Source organism: Lagopus leucura, unplaced genomic scaffold, assembly GCF_019238085.1.
Source record: "Lagopus leucura isolate 7727_CA_CO unplaced genomic scaffold, USGS_WTPT01 Super-Scaffold_100157, whole genome shotgun sequence".
NCBI classification, from domain to species: domain Eukaryota; kingdom Metazoa; phylum Chordata; class Aves; order Galliformes; family Phasianidae; genus Lagopus; species Lagopus leucura.
Window position 1 is genome coordinate 42,319,516 of NW_024962334.1, and position 18,310 is coordinate 42,337,825.

Below are 18,310 nucleotides of genomic sequence, written 5' to 3' on the forward strand. Positions count from 1 at the left end.
TAAGTTAGCTGCAGGCAAAGTGCTTTCTGCCTCTGCCTACCTAAACTCCGTGAGCATCACAACTGGGAAAGAACCTTGCACTTGTTTTAAAAAACAGAAAATCTATTTTCATATATATCAACAATTCTTGCCATGTGAGAGCTACAGGAGATCATTGAAACCACTGAGCTCATCAGGACATGACTAACTACACTCACTTTATTTCTCATCCTTTCGTCTCCTATCCCTTACTCAGCAATAAAGCATCGAAAAGCAGGATTTCACACTTCATCTTGTCTATATCGTAAACAGTTGACAGTCAGAACTGAAAAACTTGTTGCCAACAGAAAGCCCTACCCTCTTATTGCAGTCTGAATACTTCTTCATCCAGCCTACCCCACGTGTTGAACTCGCAGTGACAGAACAGCACGCACTGCCTCCTCTTACAGAAGCTGAGAGCACACAATACCAGTCATGATTACACGGCGTGACTCCATCACAGCATTTGAATAGGACTGCTTTTTTATTATCGTTATTTTTTACAAAATACACATACAACACTACCAAAAGAATGAATTTGAAAAATAATTTCAAAATACGTAAAGCATCAGGTTATAAAATAAATAATGCTTTCAAGAAGCGTTCATGTTTTGCAGTTAAGAGGAGGCAGTTTCACTATTACCGACTTCTTATTCAACTTCTTTACAAGTTTCATAATTTACGTAGAAAAAATATACATGAAAAGAATTCTGGGATAATGTATAGGTTGGTTATGTATTATTTAATATAAATAAAAAGCCTAAAGCAAAACCAAACAGAAAAACAATTACTTTATTTCTGTACATCAAGACTACAAACAGCATTTTAACACTCCGTTTTTTACCCAACTTAAGAAATTATACATTTTTATATGGTTACCAGTAAACATCTTAAAACCACTCCATTTCCCCACATTTAAAAGGATATTGCTGGTTACTGCTTTTTAAATATGAAATTCAACTGTTTTCAGTAACCAGCAATTTTTTTTTTTTTTTTTTTTTTTTGCATAAGAGATGAATATAAAACTGATTGTAGATTTTGATGATTTAAAATATAAAACTAAAGTTCAGATGGATGCACTTATTAATCTTACAGTTTCAGCTATAATTCCTTTTTCGAACTGACTGCAGTTCCCATACAAACACCCAGTGCCTACTACCAGAATCACAGAACCATAGGGATGGAAGGGACCTCTGCAGATCACCCAGTCCAACCCTGCCACTAAAGCAGGTTCCCTACAGTAGGTTACAAGTAGGTCAGAGGATCACTTCCTTCCATGCGAAACCAAGTTACTCCCAGAAATCAAGTTACACAAAGCAGCATATTCCACCTACTTCTCTTAGCAGAAATACTGCAGGCAAATGGATGTGAAAGCTGTCTAATCACAAAAAACAATGAATTTGACTAGCAACCAGAGCACAGATAGGGTATTTAGGATGGAAAAAAATGACAGGCGAAAGGAATGTGAACACCACAGGCTTCAAATATAAAAGAAAGCCTGATAACTTTGGCTTAAATAATTTTAATAGTTGTTACATGTGTACTTTTCTGAAGTGATTGCTTTTCATGTACTGTGTATGCAACAGGAGGCTGATACATTAAAAAAATCTGTACAGGCACAAAAGACAGAAACAGAACCGAGGAAACGTGGATAGTCATTTCAGTTTATGACAGTGTTCAAGTGATAATGACACAGCCAAAGGTTGAACTCAAAATAAGCATGCGAATCTGACTTCAAGGTATTTCAGAAAGCACAAATAAAATATTATAAACATTTTATCTCAGTGCCTACCATCTTAAGGGAAGGTAGCATCAAACAAAATCAGTTATGTCTTACTTGCAACAGCTATGGTTTGTAAACAATTCTACAGCGTAAGTGAAGTTGTTAGGATATCAGTAATGAACATTTTCATCCTCTCAGTTGTGGGATATCTGCAAACATCTGCTTCACTTTCATCTAAAAGACTACTCACAGGATGTTGGCCTCATCTCATCCCGATGTGCTGCATGGTACACAACTTTAATGCCGGTTTGTGACTCTTATGTTTGAACAGCACAAAGCCAAAGCTTCATCTTTGGTTAATTTCACTGAGATGTCACTTTTTTTTTTTTTTTTTTTTAAACATGTGCTCTTTCTTCCCATGAACACAGAGAACCACCACACTGCAAACAGCATTCAGTATTTTGAATCACCAAGCAGTGTCAATTTAATATTAATTAAATGAAAGCTAACTAACAGATTGTGTTTAAAAATGAAACCTATTTGAGGGTATCTGATAAGACATAAGAGCTGCAGAAATTTACACAGAACTCCTTCAAAACTGTGTGGATACAGGTGCTGCTTATAGAGTAGGCACTGGTTCATTCCTCTGCAGATCATCCAAACAAGCATCAGCTCGACTCAGCTTAGTTCAAATCCAGCAGCACATTCAATGGCATACAGAAGCTTGCTCCGCATAAGATTTTCATCATAAAACTCAGGAAGCTTCAGCAAGTTCATGCAGGTACTTGCAGTAGGTAGCCTGTCTAAATCAGATCCTCCATTGTGAATGCAAAATGCAGGATACAACTCCTGGAAAATGCAAGAATAAAAAAAAATAAACAAGAAATAAATACATAACAGCATAACAGCTGCCATAGTTTTCTAGGAAATAAATCATTAGATTAAAGACTGTCACAACATACTCAAATGGCATTTTCTTTCAGTCCCAATGACCCCAAAAGCTCTGTTGAATTGGGTAGTGCCTCTCCTTACTGGATTTTGATGGGGCTGAGATAACTAGCAGAACACGAAGCCATTTATCTAGTTCTAAGGAAAAACAGTAATTTGTTATTGTCCACATGCAAATGTGTGACACTACAAAACAGTGAAATGAAATGGAAATCACAAAACAGCATGCAGAAAATCCAAGTTGTATGTGAGAGAAACAAAGGATCAAGAACTTCAGACTCTTCTTGCAAAGCCAAATGCATATGGATCCTATTCTTTTGTAGGAACAAGAAAACGATGTGTTCCCATCACACTGAAGTTTTCTGAAATGCCTGCTGGGTTTAGGGAACTAGTGGCCACTCACAGGAATGGAGCTAAGTGGAAAAGGATGCTCTGCCCGTGACAGGGCCCCTCTCTCTCTCCAGAATAGTATTACATAGGGCACGGTAAGCACAAGCCCCAAATAAGCTCTGCCTCCTTAGATCTATGTAAGCTGCACTGCCCCTGACTCAAATACTGTCTTAGTTTCTCAGGATCCCACAGGTGTTCAAGAATGAAATCCCGTGACATTGCGGGTCCCCATGCTCCTAAGATCTTTCCTAAACTCTCCATGTTCCCTGTCAGTCAGCATTCTCTGGTTCTGCAGGAGACTCCTTCCCCTTATCACTAATGCACTGGAAGGGAGACTGAAAACACACGCACCAAAATGAGCATTAACTCAAAATTTGAAAAATTTGTGTGACAAACAGAGAAGAAAGCCTGTGGACTGGTCTGAACATAGTGTTGTTTGTAGAATTAGCCATTCCATCTGGGATGTAAATGTCAAAATTCAAATCATACCACACTGCATGTAAGTACCACGCAGGTGTCTCCATCAGTGCCTTTATTTGGTTATATATCAACACAATTCCACAAGTAATCATGACATTGATAATTGGCCAATAAGTCACGAGGAACATGATAGCTTTTAATTCCTTACACAGCACCCCCATGATAAAGGGTGAGTTCATCGCTAGTAGCTGCTAAAAGGGGTTAATGAATGGAAGCTGACGAGGAGAAAAAAAAAAAAGGAAAAAGCACTGCCCAGACTAAGCAGTGCTCAAAGTTTACAAATATCCCAGAATACTGGCACTACGCCTGGGCTTTCAAGGTCAAGTTTTCCAGCAAAGAAACCTGAACTAGTGATAATGTTCCCTAACGAAGCTCTCCAAGAGCAGAGAGAGAAATTAGTTCTAAAAGCTAAAAAGCAGCTAATGCCCACATTCCTCACCAAAAACTGCCATGAAGTTAACTAGATCAATCTATGCCCACAGCAGGGGGGCAGTAGGACCATGGCCCCCCCCTGGCCCCACAAAATGGGAAGGGAAAGGGAAAAGGGACAGGGAGATGGGAGCTGGGCTCAAGGAAGGAAGAAAAAAACAGCGGCAACAATCTATGGAGGAAAACTTATTTTACTATGATATCAGAATGCAAGGTAACACAATATAATACAATCTAATTGAAATTGAGACTAATAAAGAAGATAAGAGACAGAGAGAGTTCCTGAGACTGAGTCAAACCTGAAAAGCCTGGAATGGCTAGGAAAGCACCCTCAGCACCCTCTGCAAGGCAGTAAGAGTCCACCCCACCCAGAAGGGCCAGATCCCATGGCTTCCACAATGTATAGGGATAGGTACTGGAATTGGAGCATTAACACTTTAACTCCCAGTGCACTACATGATGTTATGATGTGGAATACTGAAACCAAAAAACATAAAACCATGACAGAATTACACTTTTTTTCTTCCCAGGCAGTGAAGACATGTTCCAGGACACACCAAAATCCCGACAAATGAGATTTTGCTCTAGCTAATGAAGTGATGTGCTATGCCAGTTACAACACTCTTGTGGTTGAGTTTAAAAGTATTCCAATTTTATCAACAACTATTACATGAGCGTTTACTTATCATTTCAGAGTGATGCTCTGAGGAGAAGGATGAATGAGTGACCAGACTACATAGAAAGTATTACCACACTAGTTCCTTTCTCTGACATCCAAACAAACAAAAGCCAAACTCCTAAACAAATAAACAACCCATGATCAAACATCCCCCTTCTATGTTCCAGAACATTAGTCTGTTGGCATACTCTAGCTACATCAAAAAAATTTTCAAGCAGATAAAGCCTTTGTTTTACTTATTCCCACCAAAATATGTGACTATTTTCTTTGTTAAATTCAATTGTCTGATACTACACGACTCAGGCCTTTCTTGAAGTCCCAGACAGGGATTTCTGTCTGAACTCATCTCTCACTAAGCCTAAAATTTATTAATTTCAAGGCAAGCAGAACTGATCACTTGAGTAGACCTGTTCACGTGTAAGATTACACAAGTGTTTACGCTAGTGTAGTCTACAATTCTAGATCAAGCAGTAATATATGTTCTTCAAATGAAGAACTTTATTTACAGAAATTACACTGTTTATTCATAGTGATTACAAAATCATCCAGCTGTTAATGGGGTGTGCAATCACAGAAAACTGTAGTGATACAAATTTGTCAAATCCTGTTAATTGTGATATGATTAACCATGGCTCTGAAGAACAGACTTCTGTCCCTTGTATATAATTCTGTATGTAACATTTTGTTTCAATAAAAAGGATTCCCTTCTTCCGAGAAAGACCTTAGTGAGAAAGATATTTGTTACCAAAGCACTGCTTCTCCTGGCAATGAAGTATTCATTTGATCAAATGCTTGCCTAAGAAGTGTAGAACACGTCTGATTATTAGAAACTGAAAAAACCAGCCCAGCTCCAAAGGCAGAAGGTCAATGAGATTCTAAGCTAAATTATTGTTCAAATGGAGGACTTAAAAAAAAAAAAAAAAAAAAGTATTTCATGGCTAAAATGCTGCATTTTTACTGTTCCTTTCAAAATGCTAATTGAATTCCTCTATTTTAGCTTTAAGAATGGAAAAATGAAGTTCTAAATTGAAATGTCACGCCAAGGGCGCCATTTTTTGCATAATTAAACACTGCACAGCAGTAAACTGCAATAGTTTGGAACTGAGAAGTATCATCAATTTATTATGTGACCTGATTTGAACTTAGCAATTTTCAACCATGCTTTAATGATTTTTTTTTTTTTTGTCTGTAACAATCACATTTATTAAACTTATTCTACTTTAATTAGCCTTAGCAAATGTTATTCTGAGTCTGGCAGTGAGAGTTCCAAATTTTTCAATGATGCAAATCTAGGCTGTGATGTGTGTAAGCTATGAATGTCAAGACATTCCCTAGCCTAGTTTGTCTAGTCTGGAGGGAAGAAAGCTGAGAGGTGACCTCAATGCTCCCTACAGCTTCTGAGGGAGGGGAAGCTGTTGGACTCAATCACTCTTGAAGGTCCCTTCAAACTGAACTGTTCTATCTTAACGTACATTAACTTTAAGAAAAGTGGAAGTTTATACACGTATATGTATAATATACAAATATATATATACACACACACAAATATATATATATTTGTTGGTACAGCCATGTTAACAAAAGACTTAGATAACCCATGTGAACAAATCATAGGATAACTCAAATGGCAAGCACCACACAAGTAATTGGCTTAACTCCTGCCCAGTGCTGCCCAGCACATCTACAGAAAGGCTTGTATTGAAAGTTCTAATGCTCAGAGAAACTGGCTAAGAAGTTGGGATGACGTATACCTTAAACCCCAGGAGAGGTGGCCGAGAGCAGCTTGTTACAAACTTGAGTAGTTTGCGTTTCTCCTCATCAGTGAACCTTTCTACAACTCTCCAGAATGTTTTTATTACAGGATGGTCTGCTGCATAGCCACCTATAAAGAGATTTAAATGATTTATAGATAAAACAGTTTTATGCAAGAAATAAACTCTTCAGAAAACCTACCAACAATTTTGAAAACACTGCAGAAAATGTTAACACCACAAGGTTTACAATGCTAACCCTGTCATTTAAAGATATCTTTGATCACTGCATTTCTACTGTCTCATTCATTGAATATCCATGGCTACTCTCTCTTTCAGCTTCTTAACTACTAAGAAAACTAACAGTTTTAGTTATACTGATGGTAAATTCAGAGAAGAATGAAGACACCTTACATTTTTTTTCACAAGCAAAATTATGAATTCTCTCTTTGGGCTGAGAAATAAATGACCAAGTCATTTGCAGACTTATATTCCAGGCAATCGGACACAATCTCTGACTAACACTCATTTAGAAAAGGAATTACACATCATCTACTTCTTTATAATTACTCAAATGTAAGCATACAAAAAATAAACTGAACATCTGTCTCACAGCATTGATTAAATCAGACCCTACGTCCTTATTTAAAAAAAAAATAGCATAAGAAGCAAATTGATGCCTTATCAGTCATAACAGATTTTAATTTTTTTTTATTTTTATTACCTTAAGTAAAACATACACACCTGAATAATTTGTGAAAGATTTAAGGTCATCCAAACTAATAGGAACCTGGGCACCAGAGATCAAAACCTGACAATGAAGGAAACCAGACAATTGTATTAGATGCAAAAAAATCAACATCTGCGGTTTCAAACACGCTTGCTGCAGTTTAAAGCAGGAGTACCTGTATTTCCTGTTGATCAAACATTCGTAGCCATTCCAGATTCACAACGTTGGCCAATCCCTGACGGAAAGCCAGGCAGTGCTGTCGGATCTGTTTGTTCAGCCTGTAGTCTGCCACCAGGTGGATGTACGCGATGCGGTTAGCGCTGGTCACAGGAATGTCTTTTCCACCCGGCTTCAGCTCAACCACCTGTAAACACATCATCTTGATGATGTGATGTAAACTTCACCATCTTGATAAACTTTAATTCCATGTAGCTGGAAAACTGAACAGCAAGGCATTCTGATACGTGATTTGTGTTTTGAAGATCTACTAGAATATATTCCAGAATATTCACCTCAAAAATCCAAGTTACAAAAGAAGTTGTTTCTGCTTACTCATGAGAGCAATCTGTGAGGTTTTGAGCCTTCAGACCTAGGAATGAAGCAGCAAACGCAGCTTCATGCAACTGCCAACCATCAGCTTCACTGAAGCTGGGTGCCCCAAATAAGCACCATGCTCATACAAGGCAGCTTCCTTCTGTCTGAATCAGGAAAGCTCTACTTGATGGGTTGTGCTTTTCTGGTTAACTGTTGGTGATAGTGAATGCTGCAGCATCACATTATGGCAAAAGCAGTGTCTGCTAAGCCAAAATTAGGGTTCTAATTTACAGGATGGTAAGCATTTGCAATTCCTACTGTTGAAAAGACAAGTTATTTATGTTCAGTAATTTGCACAAAAACAAATCAACCCTAAAACTTCTGGTTCTGCTGAGAAACACAGCTTTCATCTTTCATGTACGCACAGACACCTTAGCATGGAAAAAAAGTAATGGAGAAAAACAAAGCAAAACAAACATACTGTAATTGCTTTTAGACATAAGAGATTCCTGTCTTTTGCTTCAGAAATCCACTGATGAGTTTAAGCACATTTTTGAGAGAGAGGCAATCCTGGTGTAGAGACTTGATGTGATGGAGAATTCAGCACTTTCCTTAATAAGCCACAACAACCTGAATTGCAACAGGTGCTAAAACTATCTTCCTTTCCACCTTAATCCTTAAAGAATGCTTATATCTCCTAACTCATCAAACTTAAGGTTACATAAGCCAACAATAACAAACAGTCATCATTTCACTTCCATACAATCATTCATGTAAAAAGATTCCTGAATTGACTTTCTCTCTGAAGTAACAAAAGGGAACTATTGGCTGTTGTTTTCGGATTCATCCCAGCAGCTGGAGAACTAAAAGTTCCAACTTCCCTTGCAGGTTAACAGACAGAGGAGAACACAGACAAATCCAAGCATATGCTTGTGTTCTAATAGCGCTATCCTGACAGTGCATTAAACGAAAAATGCATTCAGGTTTAATAAAAGCTATTCTCCTATTCAATTTTAAAGTCAAGAACGGCAGTTACAGATTTCCTATTCAGAAAGATCACAACACAAGCTAGTGTGTCTTAAAGTTTTATCAGCTTGCATTTCATTTTTATCCATCCAATTTCTGCCACTAGATGGTGCAAAGCATTAACACACAGGTACAGGATGCAAGAGAAGCTTCCCAAAATGCAAATCCTTGTGCCATCACCTTATTTTCTACTGTGTGGATCTACATTAAAAAGTAGATATTCCACTTTAATTTTGTTCATTATCAAAATAATGCATTTTAAAAAGTAATAGAATTATACACATTATTTAGGTAAGTGTTCGGATAATTCAGACATTACCATACAACACTGAATTTTATTCCAAACTCACAGAATATGTCTTCAAAACAAAGGAAATGTTAACATGGGATAGAAAAGTGTCATATTTTTAAAAATCTGCTAGAAAAGATGGTTTACTTCTAATTTTACTTTACCTTTTTAGAAATGTGAATAGAAGTGCTGCATTTGGCCTCTGACTCAAAGTTACAGACACCTTCAATTACTGCTGCATACACGTCACATTAGCACTTAAAACTTTAAAGGTTATAAATCCAATTATATGTTACAGCAAATACATGCTCCTAGAAACTGCTCCCAGCTTACATTTGTGTTCCTATTTAGAGAATGACCATTACAGTTTGTAAAAACAATGAATGCACACACACTTTTTGTACGGCTGCATTTCAAGTGAACAGTTCGGACAAGATTTTGACTTACATCTTCTACTTTGAACACAGAATAAAACAGAAATACATACACATACACACAAAGAGAAACAGTAGAAAACACTATTCAGGCAGAATGAATTCAGGAGATTTGTCTTCTGGCTCAGTGATAATTACCTACCACACAAAGCTGCTTTGCAATGTCTTTAGGGGCAATCGGTGGCCACCCTAACAGCCAACAAAAGTAACTCTTGCACAGATGTCATGACTGGTTTCCCAGGCTCATGGTGAATAAGGGAATACTTAGGGAGTGAAATACTTTATGAAAGAATAAGAGACGTATCACTTAGGCATTCTGAAGTATGAAGAACCTTTTTTTGTATCTGAGTACTTAAGACAAGTAACCTATGTAACTTCAAAAAGCATTCATTCTTTCAAATAAAGTCAAGAACTCTTACAAGCCTGTTTTTAGTACAGGTGAAAATATTCTTTTCTCTTGGCTTCCAATCACTTTTTTTTTTTTCTTTCACACCATCACTAAAGATTTTCCCCATTCTGAAAACATGTAGATAAAGGTCTTCTTTCTTCCCCTATCATCTGCCTTCCAGATGTTCAGGCAGGAGTCCCAGGTAGGAGACTGCATTTGAATGTCTAAGAATGCAACTGCTGTAAGGATTATAAATCTGCCTGATCAACCTCAATCTAAACATTCTGCTTCTCAAAAGACTTCCAGTATCATCTCTCCAACCCACCGTATCCTCGTAATGAAGCCACCACAGAAGAAACTTCCATGGTTATTTTTAAGACTTCAAAATCATCTCTCATGGAAATTTAAAGGCAAAGAACTCTACTTTCACTTGTCAAAATACTTCCAGTAACAAAAATAGCATTCACATCTGCTTTAAAAAGCCAACTGTGTCCTGACATCAATTTCTACACTCTGGACTTCACAGACACTGCTGTCCCATAGTTCTTTTGAGACTTTTTACTTGCTGCCACTTTATACAGCTGATCTAGCAGCTGAAAACTAGGCTGGTATCACTACATTAGATGATTCTTCATCAAAAATTAAAGCTAGCTAGTGTTGGAAGGTAAGGTTGATGGCAGAGCTCCCCTAATTAACAGGTCTAATGTGCAAATTATTAAGTACCTTTTTCAACTTCTGGTGAATGCACTTTGACAATAGTTTAATGGGATCTAAAAGCACATTACGGGATTGGAATCAATACTCTGATAATAGAATTTCTATCTTCTACCACTGACAGGCAATAGAGCCCCTTCTGAATGCGTCTTTCATTGCAGATAATGTTTTTGTGCCACAATTGCTGGATGGACACTGTCACAAGGATGGCTATTTACAATGATAGATTTATGATGCATTTATTGAGCACTAATTCATTAGTCACTAAAGTGGTTGTTTAGATGAAAACTGGAGATAACGTACATTGAACATAAGGAGTGCAAATTAAGCTCCTTTCCCAAAGTGAATTAGCCTTACCTTGACACAATCAATTAGTATGCAACGGTTACAAGTCAAATACCAGACAGAGTATTTATCCACAAGGTTTATTATAATAATGAAATGAAATAGAAGAAGCAACTTGTTGCATTAAAACAGAGCAGATATTGAAAAGAACCAATTAGTTGTATTGAACTACAGTAAAATACAGTCTCATTAAAAGACAGTTAATACTTCAAGAGTATAGTGTTCTCTCTCCAAGTATAAACAGCAATAAAGCACCAGAGTACTTCATTTAACCTATGTTTCATTTAGTTACTCAAAAGCTCACTATTACATTTAACCTTTCTTTTAAGGTTATGCCAAGTAATGAAGGCAAGTACACACTTATTACCAGTTTTGTAGCAGTAGGTGCTGCTGGCATCACGTCTGTCCTGGATCTCCTTGTGTGTTATTTCTGAGCTACTTCACTTTTTGGTGTCCTTCTACCCTACTTGTTGAGGTTGGTTCTAACTTGCTGGTATGGCTGAGTTTTTGAGGATGTATGTAGTGGACATACATAGTATGGAAATTACCACCTTCACAGAAGGTACTAGCAACTTTTAATTTATAATTAGAGGCAAAATTGGATTGCATAAATGAAATCACACAGAATACACACAGTAACAGACCTCCCCTCCCAACAAGAAAGTCCTAGCTTACTCTAGAAACTGTCATCTTGTGTGCTTTGCAACCCAATAACCAGATGCACCTATAGCACAGAAATGAATTCAGTATAATCAGGCACTTACAGTCACCCTCCGTTATGATCCAGGAACCCAAAATCTGAGGCTACTATTTTAAAACTGCAATACAATCCACATTTTAAGAGCTTCCTAAATGATGGGAAATTGGTAACAGGAAAGTAAAGACCAAGTCTAAGCCCAATGCTGTTAAGACAAGTCCTGGACAGCAATCTGGCTATGATTTAAACAGCAATAAAAGAACCTGACATCACAATTGCAAAGCTTTGGTATGGCATCTCAGCAGTACTACTGCTTTTGTGCAAGCACACCCAGGCCAAGTCTTCCTCAGCCAGCAGGCAACCCAAAGAGAACTGGATCCTCACTTTGAGAGTTTTTATTTCCTCCACAAGAAATAAGGCCTGAATCAGGATACTGCTGCACATCATAATGATGTCAGGTCTGCTATTTGACCCAAATATTTATTAAAGAGCATTGAAAACAGGCCACAAGCACACAATTTTAAATTCTCAATAGTCAAAGAGGGAACGTCACAAAGGAGATTAACTGTATTACCACACGTCAGCATGCTTTTCAAGCACTGCTGACGTTTGCTTTCTACTGTGAGCACAAGTGATCATTAGCCTTCACAACAGAGTAAATAAGCCACAGTCAAGTTGCATAGCACAACTGCACTACAAACTCAAACTTATGGACCTAAATAATCACTTTCAGAAGCAGTGAATCCCACTCCTCTGACTCACTGGTGGCTCAGTCCCTCAGAAAAATGAAAATGTTTTTCTCTAAAACTTAAGGTTTCATCTCAGGCCCTCTCCTCATCATCTGAATCAACACTTATCTCACAAGAGCTCACTTATTTAAAAGCACCAGTTTCTAACTCCAATTCCAAAACCAAACAGTTCTTCTGTAGTCTACTTATCACCTAACTTCTGCAATCGTCTGAAGTGGAATCAAAGAAACACTATTTCATTCAAGAAGTTATGTCAGACGATAGAACTTTCCACGTCTGTTAGAAAATCATCACTATCATTTATTATTTAAACTCCCAGACCCTTCCTATCATCGTCAAAAGTACAGTTCCAAAGTACAAAGTTATTTACTACTTCAAACACTGAGGCAGAATCCTACAGATGCCTCACAACAGACAGCATCTGTAGCAGTTATTCCTTACCACTTTCAAAACAAAAATAAATTAGTAGAGATATTCATATTTCATCAGCCATACAGTAAAGAGAAAAATAAAAACCAACCAACCCAAAGCCACTCTTTACCTGTGCTTCCCCGAGGTCATTGTTTACTACAGTGAAGTTTAGTCCGAGTTCTTCTACATCTCCTTCATAGCTCTTGAGAAAAAGCAAGTTTTTGTACATTTCTGGATCCAATGAAGCTAAATGATGAATGTCAACATCGGCACTTGTCCCCAGTAATTTGGAGAGGAAAAAACTAGCAAAGGGCAGCTCCACCAGCATATTTTCATAAAGAGCCTGAAAAGCAAAGCAATTAAAAGCATTTTACATTTCACTGTGATACATGCAAGAATTACAAATGCTGTTGTCTATTTTTCAGCTCAGTAATTTGGTGCCTGAATAGGATCTTCTAGCATGGCAATAGCACAGATATTGCATTAATTTAAAAAGTTCAACTTTTTTTTTGTTTTGAAATTTGAGCATCTTTGTGAAATAGAAAGCTCCAAAATTTTACAAATTAATGATGTGATGACTCAAAAAGCAAGGTCACCACTTATTTACCATTGATCTTTATGTCCAAAGTATTATAGCAAACAGGAAGAACATAAATTGTACAGATTTTTTTGCAAGAAAAGCTATGCTTCTAAAAAAAAAAAAAAAAAAGCTTATACAGATTCATTGCTGCGTATCTGGATGAATGATGGCACTCCTGTTTACTGCTGCTTATGTTTAAGTGGAGAACTCAACACACCTGTACTGTATGTCCTATTCTTCCTACACCTGACGCTTCCTACACACTGCCAAATGACTACTGAATCAGAAATGAGTCTGAGCTGAACCTGCAGTATTTGTCAAAGAGAAAATGTCTATTTTTAATGTAAAGTTAAAACTTGCTCAAGGATTACTGAAAATAGACAAGACATTGAGAGAAACTCTTCAAAAAAAGAGAGATGGAAACTTTATAGCTAGGAAAAGCAAGCACAACAACACGTAGAGAAAGCTCACACAAGTAAGACAAACATAGAAGACCTTCCCTTTCAAAGAAAAAAAAAAACCAACCCTGAAATACACTGCCTACTTATGGCTTTTCCTATTGTCCAACTTATTTGCCACACTACACCTCATATTTTTATACTATCATTACTATCACGGCCAGGCTGATCAGGAAAGGCACCATCAACACAGCACCACTGTTTGCTCTTCGCAAAAGCTATGTTTTGGCATTACTTAATTCCTCTGTAGCCTTCTGCAAGCTTAGTAAACACATAAATCAGGACAGCACAATGAACATAAAGGAAAAGAAAGAATAAGTGTAGCTGTGATCACTAAATGATATTCCAAAGACTTCAAAAAATATATACTCAATTCCTTAAACTTTTGAACGAACAATTCTATGAGGTGAGTTAAACCTTGCAGAAAGAATTGATAATAACGAGTTCAAAGCCAAAGGGTGCATTATATTTAGAGCTATATGATTTATTCAAGGTGTAAAGTCGAAATCCTCATTTGTATAGTTGACTTTAAAAGCAAACTAGAGGGATAAATCATTAATTTGCAATGTATAAGGTCAGTGTTTGCTGTTCCTGCATTAGTAACAATAAAGCTATTGTAATTCTTTAAATATATCAAAGCTACCCAGATTTAAAATGGGATTCCATCTATGACTCATAAAATGTAAATGCAGAGGTGCAATTTTTTACACAAGGCAGGTTTAAGCCTTCAGAGCATTTAATATACAAGGACTAATAAATGATAGCACTAAAAACTATGATCACATCAGCTAAATGGATTATAAATTAAATTTCCATAATGTATGCAACTGAAATACAAATGTAGACATAAATCAAGGTATTTTCTAAACACAGGTTAATTACACAAATTCAAAACCTGTCTATTTTTTATGCAAAATAATCCACTTAGCATTTTTCAAACTGGTCTGAAGTCTCAGCACTCGCCACACTTGGTCCTAGAAGCCTATCAATAATTCCGTGTCAGGAAAAAACCAGCAATAGGTATATTGAAGAAACTTGTATGTTATTTTTCAAGTGTCTGTCTTTTATGAGTGTTTATTGCTAGAAATTGTGCCAAAATGATTTGAAATAAAAAGGATTAATTATACTAGAAGCTTTTTAATATAAGTGAGTGCAGCTGCAATGCAATTAATGCAAATCGTGACGCTATCAGGAAAATAAATGTGAACAACATCACTGGCTATTTCTGTTTGCTGCCAAATAACTTCAGTAATTTACTACATTAAGAATCAATAAAAAAATAATGCTTTTGAAATGCATCGCTATTAATCTTCAGGTAATTCCAAAGTGAACATTTATAACTTCATCTAAAAACTATATAAAGCATTTTTAAATAAACTGAATTTTGCAACTTGAAAATAACTTTAATTACTACCACTCCTTTTAGCTAAGTAATTGCAAAGTTAGAAGCAAATTATTTTTGGAAACAAGACAAAGAGTAATGTTTTAATTAGTATAAAAGTCAACCTGTCCTAATAAAGCTGAAGAAAAAAAGGTCACTAAAAAGCTGGTAAATACTGTCATGAACTCCATCCTGTAAGGTGCAGCCAGCACGACAGATGTAAGGGGAGAGATCCACTCCCACTTAATCTCTTAACAAACTGTCTTGGGAGCTGTTAACCAGTTTTCAGCTGTTTCCTGCCCATCCAGCTCTCTGAACTGGCTGTCTGCAACAGGAACATCTACAGGTGGGGAAGCATGACCACCTCTTACAGAGGTAACCAGCTGAGGGGATGGACGAGCTTCAACATGAAGGCCCAGCCAACCCAGACCATCCTCAGATTCTGTTTGCATCAGGAGCAGCTGCACAAGCAATGCAGCACTCCTAGGTGACACATTCAAGGTCAGGGATGGGGCTCTGAGCACCTGATGGAGCTGTAGGCATTTCTGATCACTGCAGGGAGTTGGACCAGATTGCCTTTTAAGGTCCCTTCCAGCTCAAACAGTTCTAAGAGCCTCTTGGCTGACAGGGCCAACCTGGATTTCCCAGCACTATTTTAAACTTATCCAGGTTAGATTATAGAAGCAGCTTTCAGTTAAAGGAACTTCAGATATTTTCCTTCTCCTGCATGCATGAATGTCTGTAGAACACATCAGGTGATTAAAAAAAAAAAAAAGCCAACAACAAAATAAAACAGCCTGCTGTGGTCATTAAGTTGACTTCACACACAAAGCACGCGGTCTGAAGACTGAAGTTTCTCTTTTTAACATGATTAGCTGGTTACAGCTACAGTAAAGCATTTGTACACAGTCTGGTTCAATTAAAATTGACTGCAATATTGACTACTTAAGAAACCCTTTACTCATTTCAGCAACACAGATGACAATCTGGTAGTCTAAACTGAAAAAATATGAGGGTATTACATTGAGATAATTAACAAATGCATTCAGTGTATTTTTAAGTATCTGTGATATCAGGAACAGGGCACAGCTCAGGCAAACAACTTTCAGAACATAGGCATGTCAGCAGCTCTAATGCATGTCAGCCACAGGCAGCATCTAGTAAGGCAGGTAGAAATATGCAGCACACAGTTCTCAGGGTGAGGAGGGCTCTTCCTTGCTTTCAACATAACAAGAACCATATCTGAGCAGGACTGTGGCATCTACCAGAACACTATCCAGGCACTACAGGTCCCACAAGGTACCTGTTCAGGTACACCTACCAGCTTGTTTTAAAACTGGACAAAGTTTGGAACAGTCAAATCACCTCCTACAAACAGACACATCAGCATCGCACAGGAGAGGGCACAGGACAGCACAACATGCTGAATGAAGCTCCAGTTGTGTAAACAACTTCATAGGTGAGCCAACTAAACCTACCTGACTGTGAAGCAGCTTTACTGCTTTTACTTATTGTTTCAGGTCTACAATTTTCTCTTTTATTATTTCAACTAAACTCTTTCTTGGTAAAACTAATTAATCACTCTTCCTACCCTATATTAATCATTCACAGCCCAGAACTGCATACTAAAACCTAAACAATGCTACAGTCATACCCCTAGAAAGATGCAGGGCTTATGGGCCGAAGCAGTAAATGATGGGGCTTCAATTCAGTTACTTCCCTAATCAGCCCTCGAGACCTCAACCCCTTGTATTTCAGTCATTTTAAACAGTTACTATTAAATAATACTTAGCACTTACAGAGTGCAATAGATCTTCAAAGCTGTACAGAACCATTAATTAAAATGGTAGAAGAATGGCAAAACCATTACAACTTCCTTCTACTGCATTATTTATATTCTATATATATTTCACCAGTCAAAAATACGTTGCGACCAGCAAATGCTTTTCTACCCCAACGATAAAGATAAAACTAAAAATATAAGATCCGTTAAAATTGACATATGCCCACGTTTTTGAAGCACTTTTAAGGTTACTGTTTAGTAATTTTAAGGTAAAATAATTTCTTCAAGATAGACTCATCCTTTAAAGTTGGCAAAATCAAACTGATACGGCAAAACAGGAAAATAAAATTACTTCTATTAAATGCATGCCACAGTACAGCACGTCTGCTGTTTGGTAGCTCCAAGTCACTTTCTCAGTTCCCTGAGCTCCACAACAGAATGATTTGTATCATATTAGTAATGGGTAACGCAGCACAGTAACTTCTCTAGACGACTGCAAAAATACACAGCATGCTTATTATTCAAGTACTGTTTTCTAAAAAGGACTTCACATTCCTACAGCAGGATGCCTATGAGAGAGCTTTGTTCACACCTCCTGCAGCAGTGTCAGTATTCCCAGCTTCTAAAATATTACTTTCAGAAACAACTCAAGCCATGTGCAACTCATATTACTTTTGATTTCCCACTCATTGGGAATTGGAAAGTCAACAAGACACATCCACAGCAACTCGGAACATCTTGGGTAACAAGAAGGGCTTGCCTGCCAGCTTTGCTCTGCTCAGTGTACAGACCCAAAACTGATTACAGGAATTTGGTGAGCATAAAGTGAACTCACAACTGAGTCATGAACACATCACCATTTAAAAGCAAGGATGCATTTCCAGGCACTGCTGGAGCGTAACAGTTTTAACAACCTTGAGTTCATTTTCAATTTAAGAGTGTCACGTCACTCAAGTAATTTTATTCTAAGAATTTAGAACGCAATTTTATTACATGAAGTTTTATTACCAAAATGGAGCGTTTCAGGAATTTTGGTAGTAGCAGAAAATCATCATTCAGCAACTAGGTACTTTCAGACTATTTTTTACAGGAACAGTTACCTCTGTAACTTAGGCCGCATATGCAACATAAACTGCAATCAATATCATTTGGGATAGAGAAGGGTTATAGGTAGCAGATAACTGAGATAACTGAGATAACTACCGAAGTTCCTGTAAATGCTTAATAGATTTTCTTGACTCAAATTTAAACATAATTTAATAAGAGCAGAAGATAAAAGGTAGACATCTCCTTATTTAAGTTTCAATCTTCAGAACAATTGGAACACTCGCTGCTAACCTCTGGATGGGCTTCTAAGATAAATCTGTATTATA

At 37.2% G+C, this 18,310-nt stretch overlaps 1 protein-coding gene across 1 annotated transcript in view; it reads right to left on the bottom strand.

The window, feature by feature from the left end:
• Positions 1–792: 792 nt before the first annotated feature.
• UBE3C (ubiquitin protein ligase E3C) overlaps positions 793–18,310 on the bottom strand; it is a 64,698-nt gene continuing 47,180 nt past the window's right edge. Inside the window, exons 19-23 of the mRNA XM_042888516.1 lie at positions 12,866–13,078; positions 7,324–7,512; positions 7,163–7,229; positions 6,419–6,549; positions 793–2,590 (exon numbers count right to left, since the gene is read on the bottom strand). Of these exons, the coding sequence (XP_042744450.1) occupies positions 2,420–2,590; positions 6,419–6,549; positions 7,163–7,229; positions 7,324–7,512; positions 12,866–13,078 (771 nt within the window). The 3' untranslated portion in view covers positions 793–2,419. The remainder of the gene's footprint in view (positions 2,591–6,418; positions 6,550–7,162; positions 7,230–7,323; positions 7,513–12,865; positions 13,079–18,310) is intronic.